The sequence below is a fragment of the Vigna radiata genome, chromosome 8 (genome assembly GCF_000741045.1).
Source record: "Vigna radiata var. radiata cultivar VC1973A chromosome 8, Vradiata_ver6, whole genome shotgun sequence".
Classification (NCBI taxonomy): Eukaryota; Viridiplantae; Streptophyta; class Magnoliopsida; order Fabales; family Fabaceae; genus Vigna; species Vigna radiata.
The window spans coordinates 6,989,011-7,009,674 of record NC_028358.1 but is presented as its reverse complement, the minus strand read 5'-3'; the positions used below and the strand labels follow the sequence as shown (position 1 = coordinate 7,009,674).

The 20,664-nt window shown below is 32.5% G+C and overlaps 2 protein-coding genes across 3 annotated transcripts; one reads left to right on the top strand and one right to left on the bottom strand.

The window, feature by feature from the left end:
- The first annotated feature begins 1,891 nt into the window (after positions 1-1,891).
- On the top strand, positions 1,892-7,317 carry LOC106772070 (probable pectate lyase 8). 2 transcript variants are annotated; one of them, XM_014658222.2, is made up of 7 exons: positions 1,893-2,133; positions 2,566-2,625; positions 3,558-3,632; positions 5,028-5,670; positions 5,757-5,860; positions 6,200-6,338; positions 6,441-7,317. In XM_014658222.2, exons 1-7 carry the CDS (start codon positions 2,006-2,008, stop codon positions 6,660-6,662), a joined length of 1,371 nt encoding a protein of 456 aa, XP_014513708.1. In that variant the 5' UTR covers positions 1,893-2,005; the 3' UTR covers positions 6,663-7,317. The 2 variants fall into 2 exon arrangements, with proteins under 2 accessions (XP_014513710.1, XP_014513708.1); XM_014658224.2 differs by lacking the exon at positions 2,566-2,625 and having other exon boundaries at positions 1,892-2,133.
- Positions 7,318-15,346: 8,029 nt separating this feature from the next.
- Positions 15,347-20,097, bottom strand: LOC106771124 (inosine triphosphate pyrophosphatase). Its single transcript, XM_014657033.2, has 9 exons — positions 20,023-20,097; positions 19,613-19,762; positions 19,038-19,102; positions 18,869-18,932; positions 18,769-18,778; positions 16,091-16,122; positions 15,864-15,976; positions 15,659-15,735; positions 15,347-15,569 (listed from the first exon to the last, which is right to left on the bottom strand). The coding sequence occupies exons 2-9, from the start codon at positions 19,737-19,739 to the stop codon at positions 15,452-15,454; spliced, it is 606 nt and encodes a 201-aa protein (XP_014512519.1). The 5' UTR covers positions 19,740-19,762; positions 20,023-20,097; the 3' UTR covers positions 15,347-15,451.
- Between the last annotated feature and the right edge of the window lie 567 nt (positions 20,098-20,664).

The window sequence follows — 20,664 nt, the reverse complement described above, 5'->3', positions numbered from 1 at the left end:
CTGGTCTCGTGAATAGGAGAAGCTCGTGTTTTGTGTGTAAAAGATCGGAGCGATTCTCTTCGTGTTGGCAAAGCTGCTATCTTACGGTTCGTTGGTCGAAGGAAGATTGTTTCTGCATTTTTCCAGTACGTTGGTCGAAGGAAGCTTCCTTCCGGTTCATTAGTCGAAGGAAGGTTTTATCATTATATTCATATTCACTTTTTGTAAATCTGCGAAACTGATTTTTAGTGAAAACGTTAATCACTTTTTATAGTGATTAACAACTGGACGTAGAATCTTTTGATTTGAACCAGTATAAAAGTTATGTGTGTGAATTTTTTCCACTCCGTACACTCTTTATAATTTCGCACATCAACTATTCAATAAAATTTCTCTAAGAAAACTAATTTTCTAAAAACGGACCATCGTAACTTGATTTGTGACTATAACACGCTTTCCACTTATTTTATTCTGCTGCGCGACTTGACGATACCGGTTGTGTCAACCTACACCTTGTCTTAATCATTGATCCAAACTAACCTTGTTCGACCATTGACCTGAGTCGACTCAACTCGATCATTGATATTGACCAGCTTAACTCGATTTGACCTTTAGCTTAGCTAAATCATCTCGAGCCTCGAGTCTTGACCTTGGTTGACTTGTCACAACCTTCGACTTAGGTCGAATTGTCTTGATTTTTAGCACTGGTCGACTCGTCTCGACATTGGACCCGAACTAACTCGACTCCCTACTCAACCTTTGGTTTAGGCGACTTGTCTTGACCTTAGGCTTGAGACGATTCATGTCAACCTTCGACTCGAATAAACACGACTTGATCTTAGGCTCGTGACTTGTCTTGACCTTTAGTCCAAGTTGACATGTATCAACTTTTGGTCCGAGTTGACCCCTCAACCTTTAGCTTGACTCTAACTCATCTTGATCCTAAACTCGAACCGGCTTATCTCAACCTTCAGTTTGGTTTGACTCATCATATCCATAAATTTGAGTTAGTTTGTCTCTCCATTAACTCAAGTCAATAAATAAAACAATTTCTAGTTACTTATTAACATATTACAAAATTTTAAATTTTTATTTTTTCTACAATATTTAAAATTCTTAATTTTATTCGTTTAAAACACCCTTCAAAATTACTTAAATTTCAATTTTTTTATAATTATTTTAATAAGAAAAACTTAAAATTTTGAAATAAATAAATTACTTTCTAAATCATCTCATCCAAACACTTTATTTAGTTATGTAAATTTTTATATGTATTCTTTTGAGAATTTTGTTAGTTTCCATATTTGATATCATATTTAGTTAAAAGATAAGCATTATGGTTTGGGGTTTGCAATCCCATTGCTGTTAACAAAGCCTTGAAAACACGAATTTAAGTAATAGATAAGGCAAACGAAATTAAAAAAAAAAAATTTAAAAGAAATGAAAAGTGGAAGAAAACAAAGAAAAGTGAATTATTAAGTCACAATGATATTGTAGAGAAATTAAAAACCGTTTGAAGTTAGTTGGGCAGTGACTGGTGGATAAAGCGGGAAATAAAAAAGTAGAAAGTAAAAAGAGAGAAAGTGGTGCGTGGTGCTGATGTGAGATTTTAGATCTTAGTATTAGCGTTAGTATCAGTAATTAGTAACAGTACCATACCCTGCGACGGCATGTGACAGCTACTGCACCCACGTGCGAGAGAGAGAGAGGGTAAAAAAGTCACTAAGGGTTAAACAAATAGAAGAAGAAAATAAAGCTAAAGCTAAAAGCAACAAACAACACTAGTAGTACTTTCTTCCATAACGCCGTCAGACGGACGTCCAACACGCAAACAAGAAAAACGATCAGTTACCTAACGCCGTCAAAAGGTTGGCGTTTCTCGTTTACTGTCTATAAAAAACCGTTATGTTGGAACCTGTCCTTCTGAGTCTACTCCTTCCATTTCTCTCTCTCTCTCTTTCTTTTTCTCTTCAACATTCTCATTCTCTCCAAAGCAACAAGAGCGAAGAGAATTCAACTTTCTGCAATGGCGGTCGTTTCTTCTTCTTCTTCTTCTTCTACTTCCATGTGGGTCTTCTTTTTCTTCCTTCTGCCGCTGTTCATTCACCTACAAGCAACCATGGCCACCACCACTCCGCAGATCTCTCACCTCAGGTCTCAACACAAACAAACACTCTGTTTCAGTGTCAGAAGCTTCTTTTCTATGTGTTCTGTGTTGGGTTGGTTTAGCTTTAGCTACATTGTGTGGATTTCGAAACTGAAACAGTGTTTCTTATCACTTTCTCACCCCCAAAAGAAACTTCGTGTGATTTGGGTTGCAACTCGTTTATATGCACTCTCTGGGTTCTATTTTTAAGCAATGTGCGATCTCTGATGTGAAAACAATTGAAGTGGGATTTACCACTGTTATACAGCTTTTAACTACAAACCAGAGAAAGCTAAACACATTGCGACTTGTTTGGTTTTTGAAAAGGAAAATCTCAATTCTACTTTTCAAGTTAAACACTCGTTTTTTGTGAAAACAGAGAGAAAACGAAGATCTTGCTCTGAGACATTTTTTCCTTTTCATTTTTGTTTTGGCTATAGGAATGTTGAAGTGAAAAAACACAGGTTGCCGAGCTTGCAGAACTCGTCAATGGCGGAGAGGTTAGTGTTCTTTCTTTCTTGAAACGCCGGTTAATCTGGACCTTGTGTTCTAAGTTAGAACTTTAAGTCTCAGCCATTGGATCGAGCAAACGATCACAGCCGTTGAAAAATCGTTGATGCTTCGATCTGGATCGTTTATTCGGTTATGTTCGTTCTTCTCTGTGTCTGTTTGCTTTGAGGATTCTGCAAAAGCAAAATAACTCCCACACCACCTCATTAAAGAGTTGGTTAACCGTCAACAAACTTTTTTCCTCTTCCAAAACTACCCTCCCAATGTGTTATAATATTTTCTTCTCTTAAGAGTATTTTGGTCATTATCCGGAGGATAAGGTGAATAAATTTTTATCTTAACGGCTTTTATCAAGTTGTTGTTTTTTCACTTTAACTTTTTACGGAGCAAATATATTCACGGAACTCACTCAAATCTCTCACCGACAAGTGTCCCTGTTGCGTTTTTTATTCTCCTTTAATTTTATTTTAACATTGTGCTGTCAATTTTTTTTTCTAAAATAAGTCTTTATTTGTTTTGAAGGAAAACAATTTGTTTCTCCTTTTGTATTTATTAAATATTTAATTTATTATATAGTACAAAAAGGACATTTGTTAACAGGTCACGGTTGCCGACTGCAATAAAGTATTTTATTTATATATATATATATATATATATATATATATATATATATATATATATTAATTTTCCTTACAATTTCACCAAAAGGTGTAGTTTATTTATTGTTGCTATGTTTACATTTAGTGAATAAGTCAAACATTTGTTATTGAAAGAAAAATTGATTCATTATATAAAGTTTAATGTTGTCATAAGACAACTATAACTAACCCTACTTAGTGAAATAATATAATCATTGAATTAGTAGTTTGTTTGCTTATTTATTGTTTAAGATTGTGACTGTGCTTGTAACTGTTTCTTTCAGGGCACTGGAGGCTGAAAAGTTAAATGAACAAGCTGCAGTGGCTAACCCAGAGGAAGTGGTTTCAATGGTTGAGATGTGGGTCTCTATTTCTTTCTCTCTCTCTTCATTTTCACTGACACAGACCAACCTTCTTTTTACAATGTCCCTTCGTAGCTAAGCACATAAGTTAAAGCAAAAGACAAAATTACATGAACCTATAATGATCTATAATGTTTTAATATGTTTTTGTTAATTTATTCATTCACATGGGAGTAGGGACTATTGAGTGTAATGAGGGTAGGATAGTGGTGTGCCGTGGCATTTTGGTGGCACTCATAACTCCCCTCTTGAGAATTGAGACCTAACTATTTATCCAACTCACCCATTTTTTCAATCACTTTACTTTCCTGATTTTGCCACAGTTCAATCAATTTGAAACTTTGAAGACTTAACCTTTTCTTCTTTTTGACCCTTTTGTGGCATCTCAAGTTGGGAAATTACCTTGTCACTAACCAGAAACGTTTTCGGTCATGGTCTCTCTCTCTCTCCTTTTCATGTTTCAGTCACATGCACTTTCTCATGATATACCCTTCTTCACGCTCATGGTGCTTTTACATGCCATTATAAATCTAATCCCTTTGCCTACAAGCAAATTAATGAATGTTTCCTCATAAATGTGTTGTACTTTCGGGTACAACTCTTTCTTTCCCATTAAAAACAGTTACTTCTAGCAATTCTGACCAAAATTTTCGGTGCTTGATATTTGGATTGAGTTTTTTGCATAAAAATTTACCATGTGTTGGTTAGTGATTCCTCGCAACGTGGCCACAGTTGCATATTTGGGTAAGATCCATGTCAAGACAGAAAAGCATATTTACCATATCTTCTATTCCAGAAAAAAAGGCAAGAATTTTTAGCCGTTACAATTAGGAAAATTCCTTTTGTCTTCACTCGTCACATGGATAAATTATTTTGACATCGTTTTGTTTCCTCCACTAGGCTCAAGGAGATTTACTAAAAGTTTTATCTTGGGTAGTGTCCAGTTGCTTTATTTTATTCCCGTTAGCTGACTCTATTCATTTAGATGAGGTCTAATTATTGTGGATCCAAAAAGCCAGAGAACATTTTGTCTGCATTCACATACATGCCACATAGGAATTTAACACGAGCATATGCAAACAAATTGTGTTAAATTTTTAACCCATAGTCATGGTTTTAAACTGTTAGTGTTTGAAGGAAACAAAATTGGAAATTACATGAGGACTGATTGGTTAGTCTAGATTGAAAGAACTTGTACCACACCTAACAAGGGTGTATGATTACAGTAATGGCATCATGAAAGCAATGTTGTTCAATTTGTAACACCAAATGTGTTCAACTTGTATCAGATCTTGGCATTTTATTAAACTATGTATTTGTTAAGATAACGTAAAATAAAGATAGTTGCTTGACAATGATGGCACTAAGAAAACAATGTTGTTGATATTACAGGAGCATCCAGAATAGTACACAGAGAAGGAATCTGGGGTTTTTCTCTTGTGGAACTGGTAACCCCATTGATGATTGCTGGCGTTGTGACCCCAACTGGCAGCGCAACAGGAAGCGTCTTGCAGATTGTGGCATTGGATTCGGCAGAAATGCCATTGGTGGTCGCGATGGAAAGTTCTATGTTGTGACTGACCCCAGGGATGATGACCCTGTGAACCCCAAACCTGGCACTCTTCGTCATGCTGTGATACAGGATAGGCCCTTGTGGATTGTGTTCAAGAGGGACATGGTTATTCAGTTGAAGCAAGAGCTAATCATGAACAGCTTCAAGACCATTGATGGAAGAGGAGCCAATGTGCACATTGCTAATGGGGCATGTATCACAATTCAGTTTGTTACCAATGTCATCATCCATGGCCTGCATATTCATGACTGCGTACCTACCGGAAATGCCATGGTGAGGAGCTCCCCCACCCACTTTGGGTGGAGGACAATGGCTGATGGAGATGCCATCTCCATATTTAGCTCAAGCCACATTTGGGTTGACCACAACTCCTTGTCCCACTGTGCTGATGGCCTTGTGGATGCTGTCTTGGGCTCAACAGCCATTACTATTTCAAACAACCACTTCACTCACCACAATGAGGTACTTTCACTCTCGTTTCCTGTGTCAAAGTGCACTTTTTCCATTGTTGAATCATTGATCAAGTCTGTATTTCTTTGCGAATTCAGGTGATTCTGCTGGGCCACAGTGACTCTTACACAAGAGACAAGCTCATGCAAGTGACCATCGCATACAACCATTTCGGAGAGGGACTTATCCAGAGAATGCCACGGTAATATTTAATATCACTTTTTGCATTGAAACCTCTTTGCTTGTTTTCCTCTTTGTGTGCTTTAAATGCAAATAAATGTAACCACAAGTTTGGTTGGTCTGGATGGGCAGACTCGCAGCGACCCTCTTTGGTGCATTAATTTTGTTTGTAAGCTTTCTTCTTCAGTTTAAGGAAATCACAAATTTTTTAGACGAATTAGTTGTGCGGGACCAGATGATGTAGCCATTAATCAACAACTGGATAGGGCTATTTTGTCCCCTCCTGCAATGATGTATTTCAAATCAGAGGTGGAATATTATATTATCTAATCTAACAAAAGACTGGTCATGAATAATGCAGGTGTAGACATGGATATTTTCACGTGGTGAACAATGACTATACTCACTGGGAAATGTATGCCATTGGTGGAAGTGCTAACCCCACCATTAACAGCCAGGGAAACCGATACAATGCTCCTGTTAACCCTTTTGCAAAGGAGGTACAATAGGACAATCAATCCATGTGATGCTGTAAATTGATGACGTTTTAGTTAAGCCACTTTCACTAATTGATTGAGAAAAAAAATTCTTGGTGTTGACAGGTGACTAAGAGAGTGGAAACAGCAGAAAGTCAGTGGAAGGGTTGGAATTGGAGGTCTGAGGGAGATTTGTTGCTGAATGGTGCCTTTTTCACACCATCAGGAGCCGGAGCCTCAGCCAGCTATGCCAGGGCCTCAAGCTTAGGTGCCAAATCTTCTTCCATGGTTGGTTCCATGACTTCCAATGCTGGTGCACTAGGTTGCAAAAGAGGCCATCAGTGCTAGCATACATATCAACCACCAACCATGTGAATGAAAGAGCAATTATTTTTCTTTTGTGTTTGATTCTAAGTTTTTACCATATTATAGTAGAACATCCTCATATATCCATTGCTTTCCTCAGAACTCCGTCGTAATCCTGCATTCTTGGCAAGTGTACATTAATTACACATGTCAATATGGTTTATGTTACCTCATTGCCACATTGTGTGTTTTGCTGTTGGTCAACCTTAGCTGCTCGACTTGCTCCAGCTGAAACAAACAATGCAAAATTGTAGGAGCAGGTGCAGAAGCGCCATCCATTGTTTCCCTTTCAATTTTTGCCTTTCCCTTTGGTCCTTCCCAGCTCATCTCATCTCATCTCATCAAATCAACCTTACCCACCACCAATTATATGCATATTTTTCCAAATGTCAAATCATGTCTCCTTACATACTGTTCAGTCTTTTTCAGTTTTTTTTTTTTTTTATAGGATTTGAATGAGCCCAGATATATATATGATTTTTCCCTTTTGTTATTTTTTTACTATTTGTTTTGTTGAGTTAATTATACAAGCAAAAGCATGATTGTCAAAGTTGAGTTATATGGAAACACTTTATCAATGACGATTATGGAATTGTAATAGCTGTGGTGTTGCTTTTTAACTTTCTCAACTTTTTTAGCCTTTTTTTCCTTGTCAATGGAAGTAATCTTTGCTTTTGTTATGCAATTATGGCTGTAAATCATTAAACATATCTTCCCGTGTTCGTTTCTCTACCAACATGTTGGATTCGTTCATGTGCACTCCATTAAACATTATCTTTCTAATTAACATGATGACCCCCTTTACCTAAGTTGTCCCCCCTCCCCTTAATGTTAACTAGCAAATTCTTAAGATATTTCCCTGCCTTTCTCATTATCATGGCTGAAATACCGAACAAGACATGCCATCATTTTAAAGTATCGTTCTACATTTACCTTTGTCCTCAATTTTTCCTATGTACACAAAGCAATGCTTGTGAAACAATTGAAAAGGTAAACCTACCCTCCACAAAAGAAAAAAGGATCATCTTTTAGAATTCTCGCAACAGTTAATTATGATACACTTCAATAATCTCATTAGACTGTTTACAAAACAAATTTAAATGTTAATGTCCCAAGTTTATGTGAATGATTACTTGTAATCAAATTCATTTAGCCTTAAAAATGACTAATATTATATCAGATTTATTGAAATATCTAATGACAGTAACANAGGTGGAGAATTGTAGCTGGAGGGTAATGACTACTCTCCACAAAAAGTCACTGAGAAAAGCAAGATACACTAACTCCAAGTATTGACATGAGGCTATGAACTGAAGCAATGTATGAGAGGAAGTTTTAGTAGAATGAAAGTATTGTTAAAATGTCTTTGTCTGTATTGTGGGCTGTGAGAAGTGGTTGGAAGGAGGTAGTAAATGCCTGCGGAGAGAGTGCAATGGAGAGTGCTAAAGAGAGACAGTGATGAGTGATGAATGCACATGGTTAGATTTATAATAAAGACTATATCTCCCCTGCATGTGAGATAGGACCCATAGGCCATGTGGCTACTTCTTCCCCAAATTTAGGTTACANATCATATTGGTTTTCAGATACCAAACTTCTCCATTCACTTTCCTATCCACTTTTTCTTTGCTAATCCACTCACAATTGCATAAACATCTTTAAGGAATCAATAGTCCAATCACTAATATACAAACAGAAACACTTAATTTTGTTTTCTTTAAAGTTTTTTATTTGAAACTGATATTGGATATTTTGTATATGGATCACTCATTTTCTAAGAAAAAGATACACATATCCATCATTATNAGATGTTTTACATATAACTGATTCATGGTTTGAAACTTGTCAGAATTCTAATATAGTATTTTGATTCTTCCAATAACCACTCGAAGAACTTGACACTATGATTTTCTATTTACACTATAAGATTTTTAATTAAATGACCCCAATTGAGTTTATCAGTGATAAAGTTTAGATTCTAAATGATGATATTTTGAGAAAGATGAATAGTGAATGAAATGTTATATGATATAATGAATGACATAGTATGATATATATCTAAGTATTATTGGTATGTAAAATCTTTTCTTAAGACGTGCTTGAATTAAACATTTTCTTTATCCTTCCAAAAATGGTACGAACTAATGTCTGGCCGTCAATTTGTGTTTCTAAATATTGTGTGTTTTTAGTTTTCCATTCAAAATATAAGACAACAAATGTTCATTATCAAACACCTTAATAAATTTATTCATCAATAATCCCAAATTCAAATCTTCAATATTTTACTATTTTAAGAGATAGTTTTTGATATTCATAAAGATGATGTTTTTATGGAAATATGTCCAAAGTGAGTCAGTATTTAAATGTTTCAGAGTTTAAAGTTGAGAGTTATTTATAGGTATAACATTTTTAAATATAAAAAATCCTAATCCGGTAACATAAAGAATGTTGTTGTATAAAAAATATAAGTTCGATTTAAAATAGAAAAAGTCCATTTCATATTTTATTATTTTAAATTTTATTTTTCTATGGTGAGAGTTGTAACAGTGGAGAGTGAATTTAATAGGTAGAAACATAGAAAGAAAAGTTGTCTGTTTAAAAATGTAATGGTATGTATTTAGTAAGAAAAAGTTATGTCATTGGCAACATTTGACCCATGTTGCAAAGTTTCAATCCAATGGTAATTTTCAGGAGAAGGATAGAAAAAGGGAATAATGAATCTAAATTCGATGCACCGACAACGTTAAAGGGTAGTCCTAGTCCTAATCGTAGGCCTAATGGTCCCACAAAGAAAAAGCTTCAATCAATACTACCCTTAAGAAGGGCATTCAAAGTTCAAAAGGTCAAACAAGTCAGACACACATTCTCTAATAAGCCTTTCGTGTTAAGAAGGTATCCCTCATTACTTTTTTAGTTCTAAATTATTAAATTTTTTTAGTGTTTCTAATTTTGCTTTATTAATGTTAATATTATTATTTAAGTATTGCCCTAAAAATATATTTTATTTTTTAATGCTATATTTGTTGCTTCAATATTCACTAGAATTGTATGGTAGTCAACTTTTAGTGAGATTGAGGGGCTCAAGAAAATTTTACACACTTTCCAAACTATCGTATTTTGCATTTCAAGAAAACAATTTTTTTTTTCTATAAATGATAACTAATGATTATTGTTGTTATTATTTCGAAGATCACCATATTTTAACAACTCTTTTAACAATTTTTTTAATAATAAGATATGTGTTATTATTTTATTTATCTATTTTAAATTTATTTTTAAAAAATATTTAAAATGTGAAAAACTTGATAGTTTAAATAATTATTAAAAAAAATTCCTATGATGAATTTGTATGTCTAATATGTGAAAAACTTGATAGTTTAATGCGAGATTAAATGAAATAACTTTTTTTTAATGAAATGATTTTTGTTTAAATAAAACAGAACTACTATACCTTCAAACTCTTCTGAATAGAATAATTATCATTGACTCTTTGGTCTTAGGTAAATTTTGATATATACGTATATATTAAACATTTAATTACAAATACGCAATCAGTAATTTTGTGTGTGTTGCCTTTTGTCATACATAATTAGACTAATTAGACAGATATAATAAGTCACTCTTGTATTAGTAAAAAGTGCTTAAACCTTTCTAATAGACTCTCAAGTGTAGTTTTTATTATATGGGTTTGGACATTGTTTAAGAATAATTAATAATGCAAATTTACTTTTATAAAAGTTCATAGTTAATTGTGACATTAAATGAATTTTGACCTCAATAATAATTAATGCAATTTTACTTTATTTAGAGAACAAAAATATTCATAAGTGTTGATAATTTATTTGATGCACACTAAAATTTATCATTCAGGCTTATTCAAAACAAATAAAGAAAATTAATTTGAAGGAGTGACAAAAAACAATATGTAGAAAGGAAAAAATTTCTATAAAAATGTGTAATATTTTCGTCACAGAAGAATTTGAAAAAGGCTAGTAATTTCAAAAGAGACTGTTTTCAATCAGAGATATTTTTACTTGTTTCTTGGTAAAAATGTTAGAAATTCTTAAGTGCTTGTTTTGAGTTTAAAGGACAAAAGAATATATATATTTTTTTTGTCTTTAGAAAATCCATTATATCAATTTATATTATTTTAATCAGTAGAGTTAATTATTCCAAATTTTAACATAAACGTAGTGGAATTAAATATCATCAATTATACCTTAAAAAGTATCCTATTTTTAATTAGCAGAATTAATTGTTTCAGATATTAACATAAATATAATGAAATTAATGATCATTAATTATATCTTAATCGATGCCTTAAAACACTAGTTAATATACTCAGTACCGTATTATTATTTAGTTTTTTTTAACTTCTATTGAGTTTGAGAATGTTTGATAGTATTGCTTAAGTAACTTCTTTATTTATTAATGAGAAACACTTTTGTATTTATTTTTTTGTGTTTTTCGTTAATGTAAATGTGTTTTACTGGTGCGAGTTGTAATGATGTTACTTTTTTATAATATCTAAACTCAATACATTCTTTCATAGAGATATTTTGAAATTTATTATTAAACATGTTAATTTGTATGTGAGTTATTTTTTTTTTATTATTTAACTTCAATTGAACTTGAGTATAATTAACAAATTATGATAGATTCATGAATATTTCTTTTTTTCATATATGTTTTAAAGTATTTAAATATTTGATGTAAAATTGAAATTATTTTTGTGTTAAATTTTGATATAATTTAGTTTTCAAATTTTAAAAATAAATGAATATAATATTTTTAATCCAATTGTGTTAATTTTTTTATATATAAAATAGTGTTTGATTTGTTGTTCAAAGTGAAATTTTTAGAAGTGAGAAAAATTAAGTGAAGTGCATTGAATTATTAATGAATTATACTCTTATATAAAAAATATTGAAATGTTTATAATGAAAACTGAATTTTATACTATTTTATAGTTTAATTTAAAAAAATTGAATTTTTACACTGTGTTTATATGAGTAGAAATTACTGTTTAAAAGAATTTGCGAGTGACGATTTGCGAGTGACGATTTGCGAGATATTTGTGTTCGTTTCGAGTGATTAGCGAGGAAGAGTTTGAGATGATTTGCGGGATTGATGCCTTTCTGATATCTCACTGAAATGTTACGATTTAAGCTGATTTATTGAGAAATGTCATTGTTGCCCTCTGCCTTTTCGTCAAATGCCATCACCTTTTATTTAAAATGAATGTTGTATTCGGTTACAAGACTGGATGTAATCGAATACACTACTACATACTTCAATTTGATTAAAAACATTATTTAAATAATTTAATACCATTTTGTTCTTATGAAATTATGTATTGTAATCTTCTAATTTTTTTTTATGATTCTTTTAATTAAATCGGTAGTACAATATTAAAATTTATTTCAGTAATTAATGTTAATTTTTTATAAATATAACATAAAAAAATTATAATTTTATATTACATTAATATCTAAGGGTATTTTGGTAATCTTTAATTTTTATCTATTAAACAAATGTTTTTTATTTATCACATCAATCAAATCCTACACTAATTTTTACAAACTTCAACCCGAAATCCACTCTCATTTACCTTCAAATCCACTCAAGTAAACACAAAAAAAATCACCCTCAAATCCTCTCAAATCCACTCAATCACTCCCCCCCAAACCATCTCCCCTAATCACCCCCAAGTGAACACACACTTAGAGTTGTAGTTCGGCTAACTACTTATTAACTTAAAACTAGTTTGTTTTAAATCTTTTACTTATTTGAGAGTCTCTAAAATTATAATTTAGTTTAGAAATTACTAACTCATCCCAACTTTGGTCAGGACTAACTTGGTAGCCTTTAATTGACTCTTGGCATGAGTTGATTCAACTGGATTCAATCGATTTTTTGTAGAGGTCAACTTGATCGAATTTGATCAAGACTAATTCAAATGACTTCTCTCGTGGCCAACTCGACCTAATTCAACCAAGGTCGACCAGCCTAATTCGGCCAAGGTCGACGTGGCCTAATTAGGTTGAAGTTGATTTGATTGAATTTGACCAATTTTCGTCTAGGGTCGATTAGGTCAAATTTTGGTCGATACCGACTCGATCAAGTTTTGGTCGAATTCGACAGACTTTCGCCTGGGGTTGACTCGACCGAATTTCAATCGAGATTGACTCTATCATGTTTCGATTGTGACTATCCAGAACGAATTTCAGTCGGGGTCGTTTCAACATTTTGTCTAACTTGGCTTGTCTCAACTTTTAATTTGACTTGACTTGTTTCGAACTATGGTTTATATTGGCCCGTCTTGACCTTTAGTCCTTCCAAACCTGTCTCGACCTTAAATCTGACCTGATTTGTCTCGACATTTGACTGGACCTTAACCTTTGATCTGATTCATTTCTAACTTGGATCAAATCGACTTGTCTCAACCTTCGGTTTGACTCGACTCTTCTCAACCTTTAGCCTACTCTAACCCGACTCATAATTGTGGTGTGTATCAAAATAAAAAACAAATTTCTATATAATTTAATGTTTGATAAAAAAAATAATTCAATTTAATTTGTATAAAATTAATTTTCATATCAATTTAATTAAAAAAAACTACTTTTTATTTACTGTCTTTTAACTCTAGAGTTCATTTTACCCACTTTTACAAAATATCAATCTCGATTGTCATGTAACATATTAAAAGATTAATCATCGTTATTAGATTAAAAAATACCAGTATCTATTTATTAAAAATAAAAAACAAATATAAAAGTATATCAAAATTTAAAAATAACAAATTTTAATTTTGTATCTAAATTTAGAAACTATACACATATTTAATTTTTTTTCCTATTCACACTTAGCTAACAATCTTCCACTAAATTTTTTAACAGTGTTTAGATGTTGATCTCTACATTAGTGTTGGAATGAAGAAGATCTAAGAATGTTGGTAAGTAAAAAAACATGGGTTAAGAAACGTAACGAAAATGCAATGTAAGATCTTGAAAATAGCAATACCGACAAAACGAGCGTGTCTTTCTCGAGTTTTGCAAGGTTGGCTCTGTGTCTGACTTTCGTTGTTCCATTTTTCTAAGTACACATTCATTTTCAGTGGACACTGCCCAAAACATTCATGGACGACTCATTTTCTTCATAACTCTCAACACTTTATATGCTTTTTAATCTATTTCTCGATTTTACTTATAATTACTTTTCATAAAAAAACTTTAAATATTTGCATGCCCACATAGCATATCATTTAAAAATAATATTTTTTTTTTTGTCTTAAAATGGTTTAGTTATGTGATACTTAGGTAAAAAATTACCCAAGTATGAATTTTTTAAACATAATGCATTTTTTTTTTAAAAAAAGAACTCTTGTAAAAAATGCCATGAAAACTCTTGTAAATAATATTTAAAGACAGAGAAAATCTTCACAATACAGAAAAGAAGCAAGATACAAGCATTTCAGGAAGAAACAAAAGTGTAGTCAATTTGTCATGAAACACACAAAATTCAACAACAATGCAATTTATTCTTCAGATCTTGAACTCAATAAATGCCATGAAAACATGAAATGTATGTATTTTGCTACACTTCATTCATGTCGGTGCCACCAAATAATTATCTCCCGATTCTACTGCAGAGTTTGATTGAAAATTTAAAAAAGTAATAAAATAAAATAGCTTTAAGAATTAAAACTTTTAAATTAAATTTTGAGAAATAATGTATATATAGACACACACACTTTTGAAAATTTAGAAAAAAAAAGTTTAGAAACTATAATTTGTCTCCTTAAAAAATTCATTAGTGTAATATATTATAATATATGTTTTGTTAAGTATTTTCACAACACAAAGAAGGAAAACAGTTATTCATTTTCAGAATTGGAAAATCTTAGAATAAATGTTTTTTGGACTGGTTTATTTCTGTTACACATTTTATTTTGATATATTTATTTAATTAGTTTATTTTAATTAATTAATTATTTTAAATTTTATAGTTCAAAACTATTTGTTGTAAATTTAAATAAATCATAGTATTAAGTACTTACCAACTTCGTTCAACATTAATATCTATAAAACTATTGATCATATTTACTATAATGTTTTTTCCTCAATTTTTAAAATTAGTGTTTACCGTTAACTTATTTTAATGAAAAAAACAATGACATGGTTTAAAATAAATATTAATTACTACATAGTTTTCGGTAAGACCTTATTCTTTATATTCTTAAAATTAAGCATGTTAATACAACTGTTGTAACGATTTATTAACATCTTTATAACACACCAGTGTAAACATATGCATTTATAACAAAAATAATAAAATTATTATTATAATTTTTTTACTATTTTATAGTAGATAGTTTCTAAATTTAAAAGAAAATCAAATTGAAAAAAAAAATGTGCAAAAACTAAAATTGATATATTTACTATTTTATTGTAGATAGTTTCTAAATTTAAAAGAAAATCAAATTGAAAAAAGAAATAAAAAAAGTATCTGCAAAAACTAAAATTGATAATATACTTATTTTAATTTAAAAAAAAAATTATTTAAAGAAAAGAATAGAAAATAAAATGTGTACAATCTAAATGATGATATTAATAATAAAACGGAGATTTTAATGGATTTTATTAATCTTTTTAGATTTATAACCATAAGGAAACATAATCTAATCGATTTGGGAAGAATTCCTTCAATGAAACTCGATGTGTCATATTTGGTAGTGTTAAAAAATCCCTTTGAAGTGTGCAAATGAGATTTCAGACGTTATTGATCTGAAAAGTATAACCAGCTTCTGCAAAATGAGATTTGAGCAATGCAAGAGATTTGGAGCGGTGGGAAATTTTGTTCTTTTCTTCTTTGGGCATTTCTGCATAGCTACAAAGTGTAAATGGGAGTAATTAGGTTTTGCAAGAAACTATTAAACGTTTGAAAGGAAAATGGCATGAAAGAAGGGATTGAAATACGTTTGATCATAGCCTTCAGGTTCAAAAATAGGATCCCATCCAAAATCATTAGGCCCTCTTGGAGGAACAATCTTCCCCTAACATTACCATGCACCACAAAAAGGTGTTAGTTACACTCTCATACATCAATCATCCTCAGATATCTAATTCAGACTCAACAAAATATGAATTTGTAATTATGTATTAAAGGGATTCAAAGAGATACCGGAGTTTTTCCAGAAAATGTGATAGGTTCACTATCTGGACCTGCCGCAAAGGAAAATACACATAAGGCAAATGCTGATTTATCATCATATGCCATCAGCAAATTGTTGAGACCTGGAAAATGAACACGAGGAATCAGTAAATCAAATTTTGTGGGATATCCTTATTCCTGAAAACATGTACTGAAAAATTGAAAACTTATCCAAAATTATGCAGTTTAGTTACAACCTTCATGGCCAATCTTCTGCAGAAACCATTTGCTGCATCATACATCAATGAAATTAGACAATAATCATTATCAATTACTGATCATGAATCTAAAAAATCTCACTTGCTAAATGCTAATTAAGAGATGAGGGGAAATCTCCCTTATGTGTCTGTGTATACACATAGGGTAATGTATTTATAATAATAAGAGTGTGGGCTAAGCCCAAATACAAATGAACATGTAAATGAAATAAACACAATATCTAACACTAATGATCCCGAAATTGTGTAGACACTAAAGCTTAAAAGAATTCAGATGAATATTTCTACATTCAATATTCAATGACAATGACCTACATGGATGAGAATATTACATAAATATTAAAAGGAAATGCAAAATTGAATATTACATTCAATATTCAATGACAATGATCTACACTCTAAGGGAAGTCATTGAAGATGAGTACGAAGTTTCAACCCTATCAGATAGAAAATGCTCAAATCAAAACCCATAGAGAGGAAGCCAAGAAAATCAAAAGCAAGAACAACCCTGTTTGCCAGCAATATCATTGATTTTGTTGACCAGAATAATGACACTGAAAACATCCAAGAGTACAATCACATCCAATGAAAAGGATGCAAGAGGTGAACTTGACACAGGAATTTGAGATGCAGAGAATGAAGGAATCAGAAACAATTAAGGAATAATCCAACAAGCTTCTCGGCATAATCAATATCAGGGGATTCATCAAGTATTACTGGCAGAATTGTTGAATGAACTACAGACACAAGAACTAAGGAGGCAAGAAATATTTGTAAAAGGAGCTTTCTATGCCAACAACTACAAAGGTTATGAATAGAACCAAAACAACAATACATGTGTATTTTCACCTTGTCCACATTGCAAGAGAAATAGTCACCCATGCAACAAGTGTTATCTGAGGCCAAATATGAAATTCCACAAGTGTGGTCAAGTGGGAAATATGAAAAAGATATACAAGTCTCAACATTAACAAGAAGTTGTCAAGGTGAGAGGAACTGGGAATCTCACCTCAAGTAGTATAATGTTTGGTTCTTCTCCCTTAATATTATCTTTTGAGGGTGGGTTCCTATGTACTTGGGGTACTTATCAATTGGTATTATAGTAAGTTGTCAGTCTCTGATCAGTGGAGGATATGTGCATTCCGTTCGGGTAAGACGCTTTTGGGTGAGTCTAAGTGATATGTTGAAATTAAGTTTGTGAACTGAGAAAGGATCGGGGCAATATTATTAGCTATTAATGAGGAGAAACAAACACTTAAATACTCCACCAATACTATTTGATGGGGGACTTGGGCACACCATAATACCAAAGTTCCTATAAAGCATTGGCCCTAAGAGGCAACGTCTCGACCACTTTCACACTATGACACTTTACTCGATGACACCTCACTCAACACCCTCATGCATCAACACCCTCCACCAGTCAGAAATGCTCGTAAGAAGCCCTTTCCTAGACATTGATTACCAGCTCTAATACTAATTGATAAGTACCCAAGCACTTGGGGAACCCACCCTCAAAAGCCAATATTAAGGAGGGAGAACTAAACACTTAAATACTCCACCAAGCATCCTATCACAAGGTTGCAAAGGATTAACTAGATTTGCAATATCATGCTTTACAACCAATAACTCCACAAAAAGGTTAACTTTAGGTAGTAGTTGTACAAACCGTGTGACTCATGATTAAGAGCTCTTCAAAGAGCTCAACACATTTGTCCTTTCGAAAGTAAGAATTGGAAATGGAGAACATATTGCTATGAAAGTTATATGAACAGCTACAATTAACAGTCACCCAGGTTTGATTTTAATTTTTGATGTCCCATATGTTCATGAGATTATTCAAAATTTGTTGCTCAATTATTAGAGAAAGGTTATACCATTATTTGAACACAAACTTGGCATGGTCAAAGGAGTGACCATACCAAGACCTGGATCCTATGGAGGAAAGATTGCTTAAGGTGGTGGTTTTGCAGTATAAAATGATGAAATATAGATGTGTTGAAAAAATGTGAGGATACAACATACACCAATATCCCCTTAATGAAGATTAAAGAAAAACCCTAAAAAAAAGGTTCGAGACTATTAAAGAGGATATAGAGCAAATCAAGCTCCATATACCTAAAAATAAGGATCATGCACAATGGCAGACTAGAATCCCTAGAGTCAACACCATTTAGTGGGAATGAAATATACTTGGTACTTCATTAGAGAATAATGGTGAGGAGAAGTCACCAAATTACTGGACAGAAAACAGGGTTTAAGGATCTATGCCGCCCAAAGCCCAAAGACCCAATTTCACCCAAATCACAAGATCATTCTCTGTCACTAACGCTCTCTCAACCTACCTTCTTATTTCAAACTGTCTCAGCACAAGAAAGATACGCCAAGACCAAAAATACAAAATGACCTAATATGTATATATATATATATATAGAAGAAAGAAAAACTATTCTCTAATATTTATCATCATCAGTTTCCTACCATAGTTTCAGCCTATTTTAAGAAACGATCTGCTTCTTGTACTTTTCTACATCAGTTTCATGCTAAAAAACTAAAACATAAATGAATAACAGTAATATGAGGGCTTGAATAAATTATGACAACAAAAGGGGGTAATGTTCACTGAGTACAATGGTTAAGGGTGAAAATGAACTTACATGTAAGGCCCTGAAAAAGTGTAAAACAGTCAATCAATATCAGTCAGGTTGTATAATAATGCCAGCTTTCATTGCATAAAAAACACAAAATAATATCCACCTGGAAGACCCTTCAAGGCATTGAAGCAGAGACAAGTGTCTTCAACCAACACAGGTCCATTCACCTAAGCATACACCGTAAAAAAAAGTATAAAAACAATAAAAAGCAGAAAGACAACTTAAAATCGCACAAGGCCAAGCATATTTGAGAAAAAATTATAACAAGGTACCTGAAGGGCAGCCATTCGAGCCTTCTCTTTAGAGATATCTTCAGGCTCTCCTTGCAACTCGGGCACTTGATATCAAAAGCATGGAAAAACAAACTCTAAGAAGAATTATCAAGCAAGAAAGGCAACTGAACACAAAATAATTGTCCCTTTGATTCACTTCTCACGTATCAATTCTAAAAGTTGTTTTTCTAAAACAATTTCACACCACTGACCAACCAAATTCTTAGTAAAAAATGAATAAAGTTTTGAAAATTGTTTTCAAAACAAGTGTTTCAAAACCAAAAAAGTAGAAGCAGTTAAAAGATGTTTTCTCATTTCTTTTTTTCTTCTCCCACTTGTATCTTGCTCTGTGTTTTCCGCACTCTGTTATACCCCTTCCTCCACCCAACACACTAGTGGTTCGAGAAACTTTCTTTAGTTGCATTTTTCAATCCTAAAAACAGCCTTTGAAATTAGAAAACAAAAACACACCCTAAACGTCTCAACAAAATAGACAAGTAGAGGGAAAGAATAAACAACTCAAGATGGAAAAAGTAATTTAAAAGGAAAAGGGGAAGAGTGACTATTATTATTACAATCAATTTTGAGCGACTGGAAAGGAAGGGAATTCCCCAAGATGGCACGAACTTCTTCAAGCTTTTTGGCATTTCCGGTCACAAAAGTAACAGGACGTGACAGGACCAACCCTCTTGCAGTAGCCATTTCCCAAATCCCGTTTGATTTTTCTGGAATAAAATCACTAAACAGTGAGAAAATCAGAGAGACCCGTTACAGAAAAAACATTTCTTTTCCAATTTTTCTACATGGGCATGACAAAAGTGAAGTAGAACTCAAGCTTATCAATGGATACAAATGCAAAAACAATCACAAGAAAAGAAAAAAAAAACTTTTGGTAGCTTTTTGTTCTACTTTTGCAAAGCATATGGGTAATGAGTAGGCAATGGAGGAAAAAATGGAGAAGTATAAGGTCAAAGAAATTGCATACTGTCGAGTCGACTTCCCACAACCGCGGCCGCACTGAAGACTGCTGCCTCAAGGCACAAAATATATATATATTTCAACAAACCTTATTCAATTGATTTAATTTCGTTTCTTTATTTTTAAGGTTTGTTGAAATATATATATATATATATATATATATATATATATATATATATAATATGAGAGAGGTTTATTAAGTTTTTAGAAATATATTTCTTTTTGTTTTATTCTTAAGTTGGTATTAGAGTAGATCGATCTCGTTCTGATTTCTGTTTTGTCTTATTTATTATGAGTGTTATTGTTGTCTGCATCTATCCAACATCATTTGTCGTTGTCCAGCTCCTTTCTACAGCTGTCCACTTCAAGTTAAAGTCGTCTAACACTATTAACCTTTTTTCTATGTTGGTTTGTCACAGTTCACTATTCTCTGTAGTCGTTTTCGGTCATTACATCATTATAGTTTCTTCCAGCGACCACCATATATGGATCTCCTCTTCGAGCGACGACCAACCCCATTGGTGTTGAGGGCCAGTTTGCTACCACACGCACCGTCTTTGTTCACTGCTCCCAGGTCGCCTTATGCTCATTGGAACGTTATTATGCCACTTCCATAGTTGTCATCTGTCCCTCCTCTACTCTGACCCTC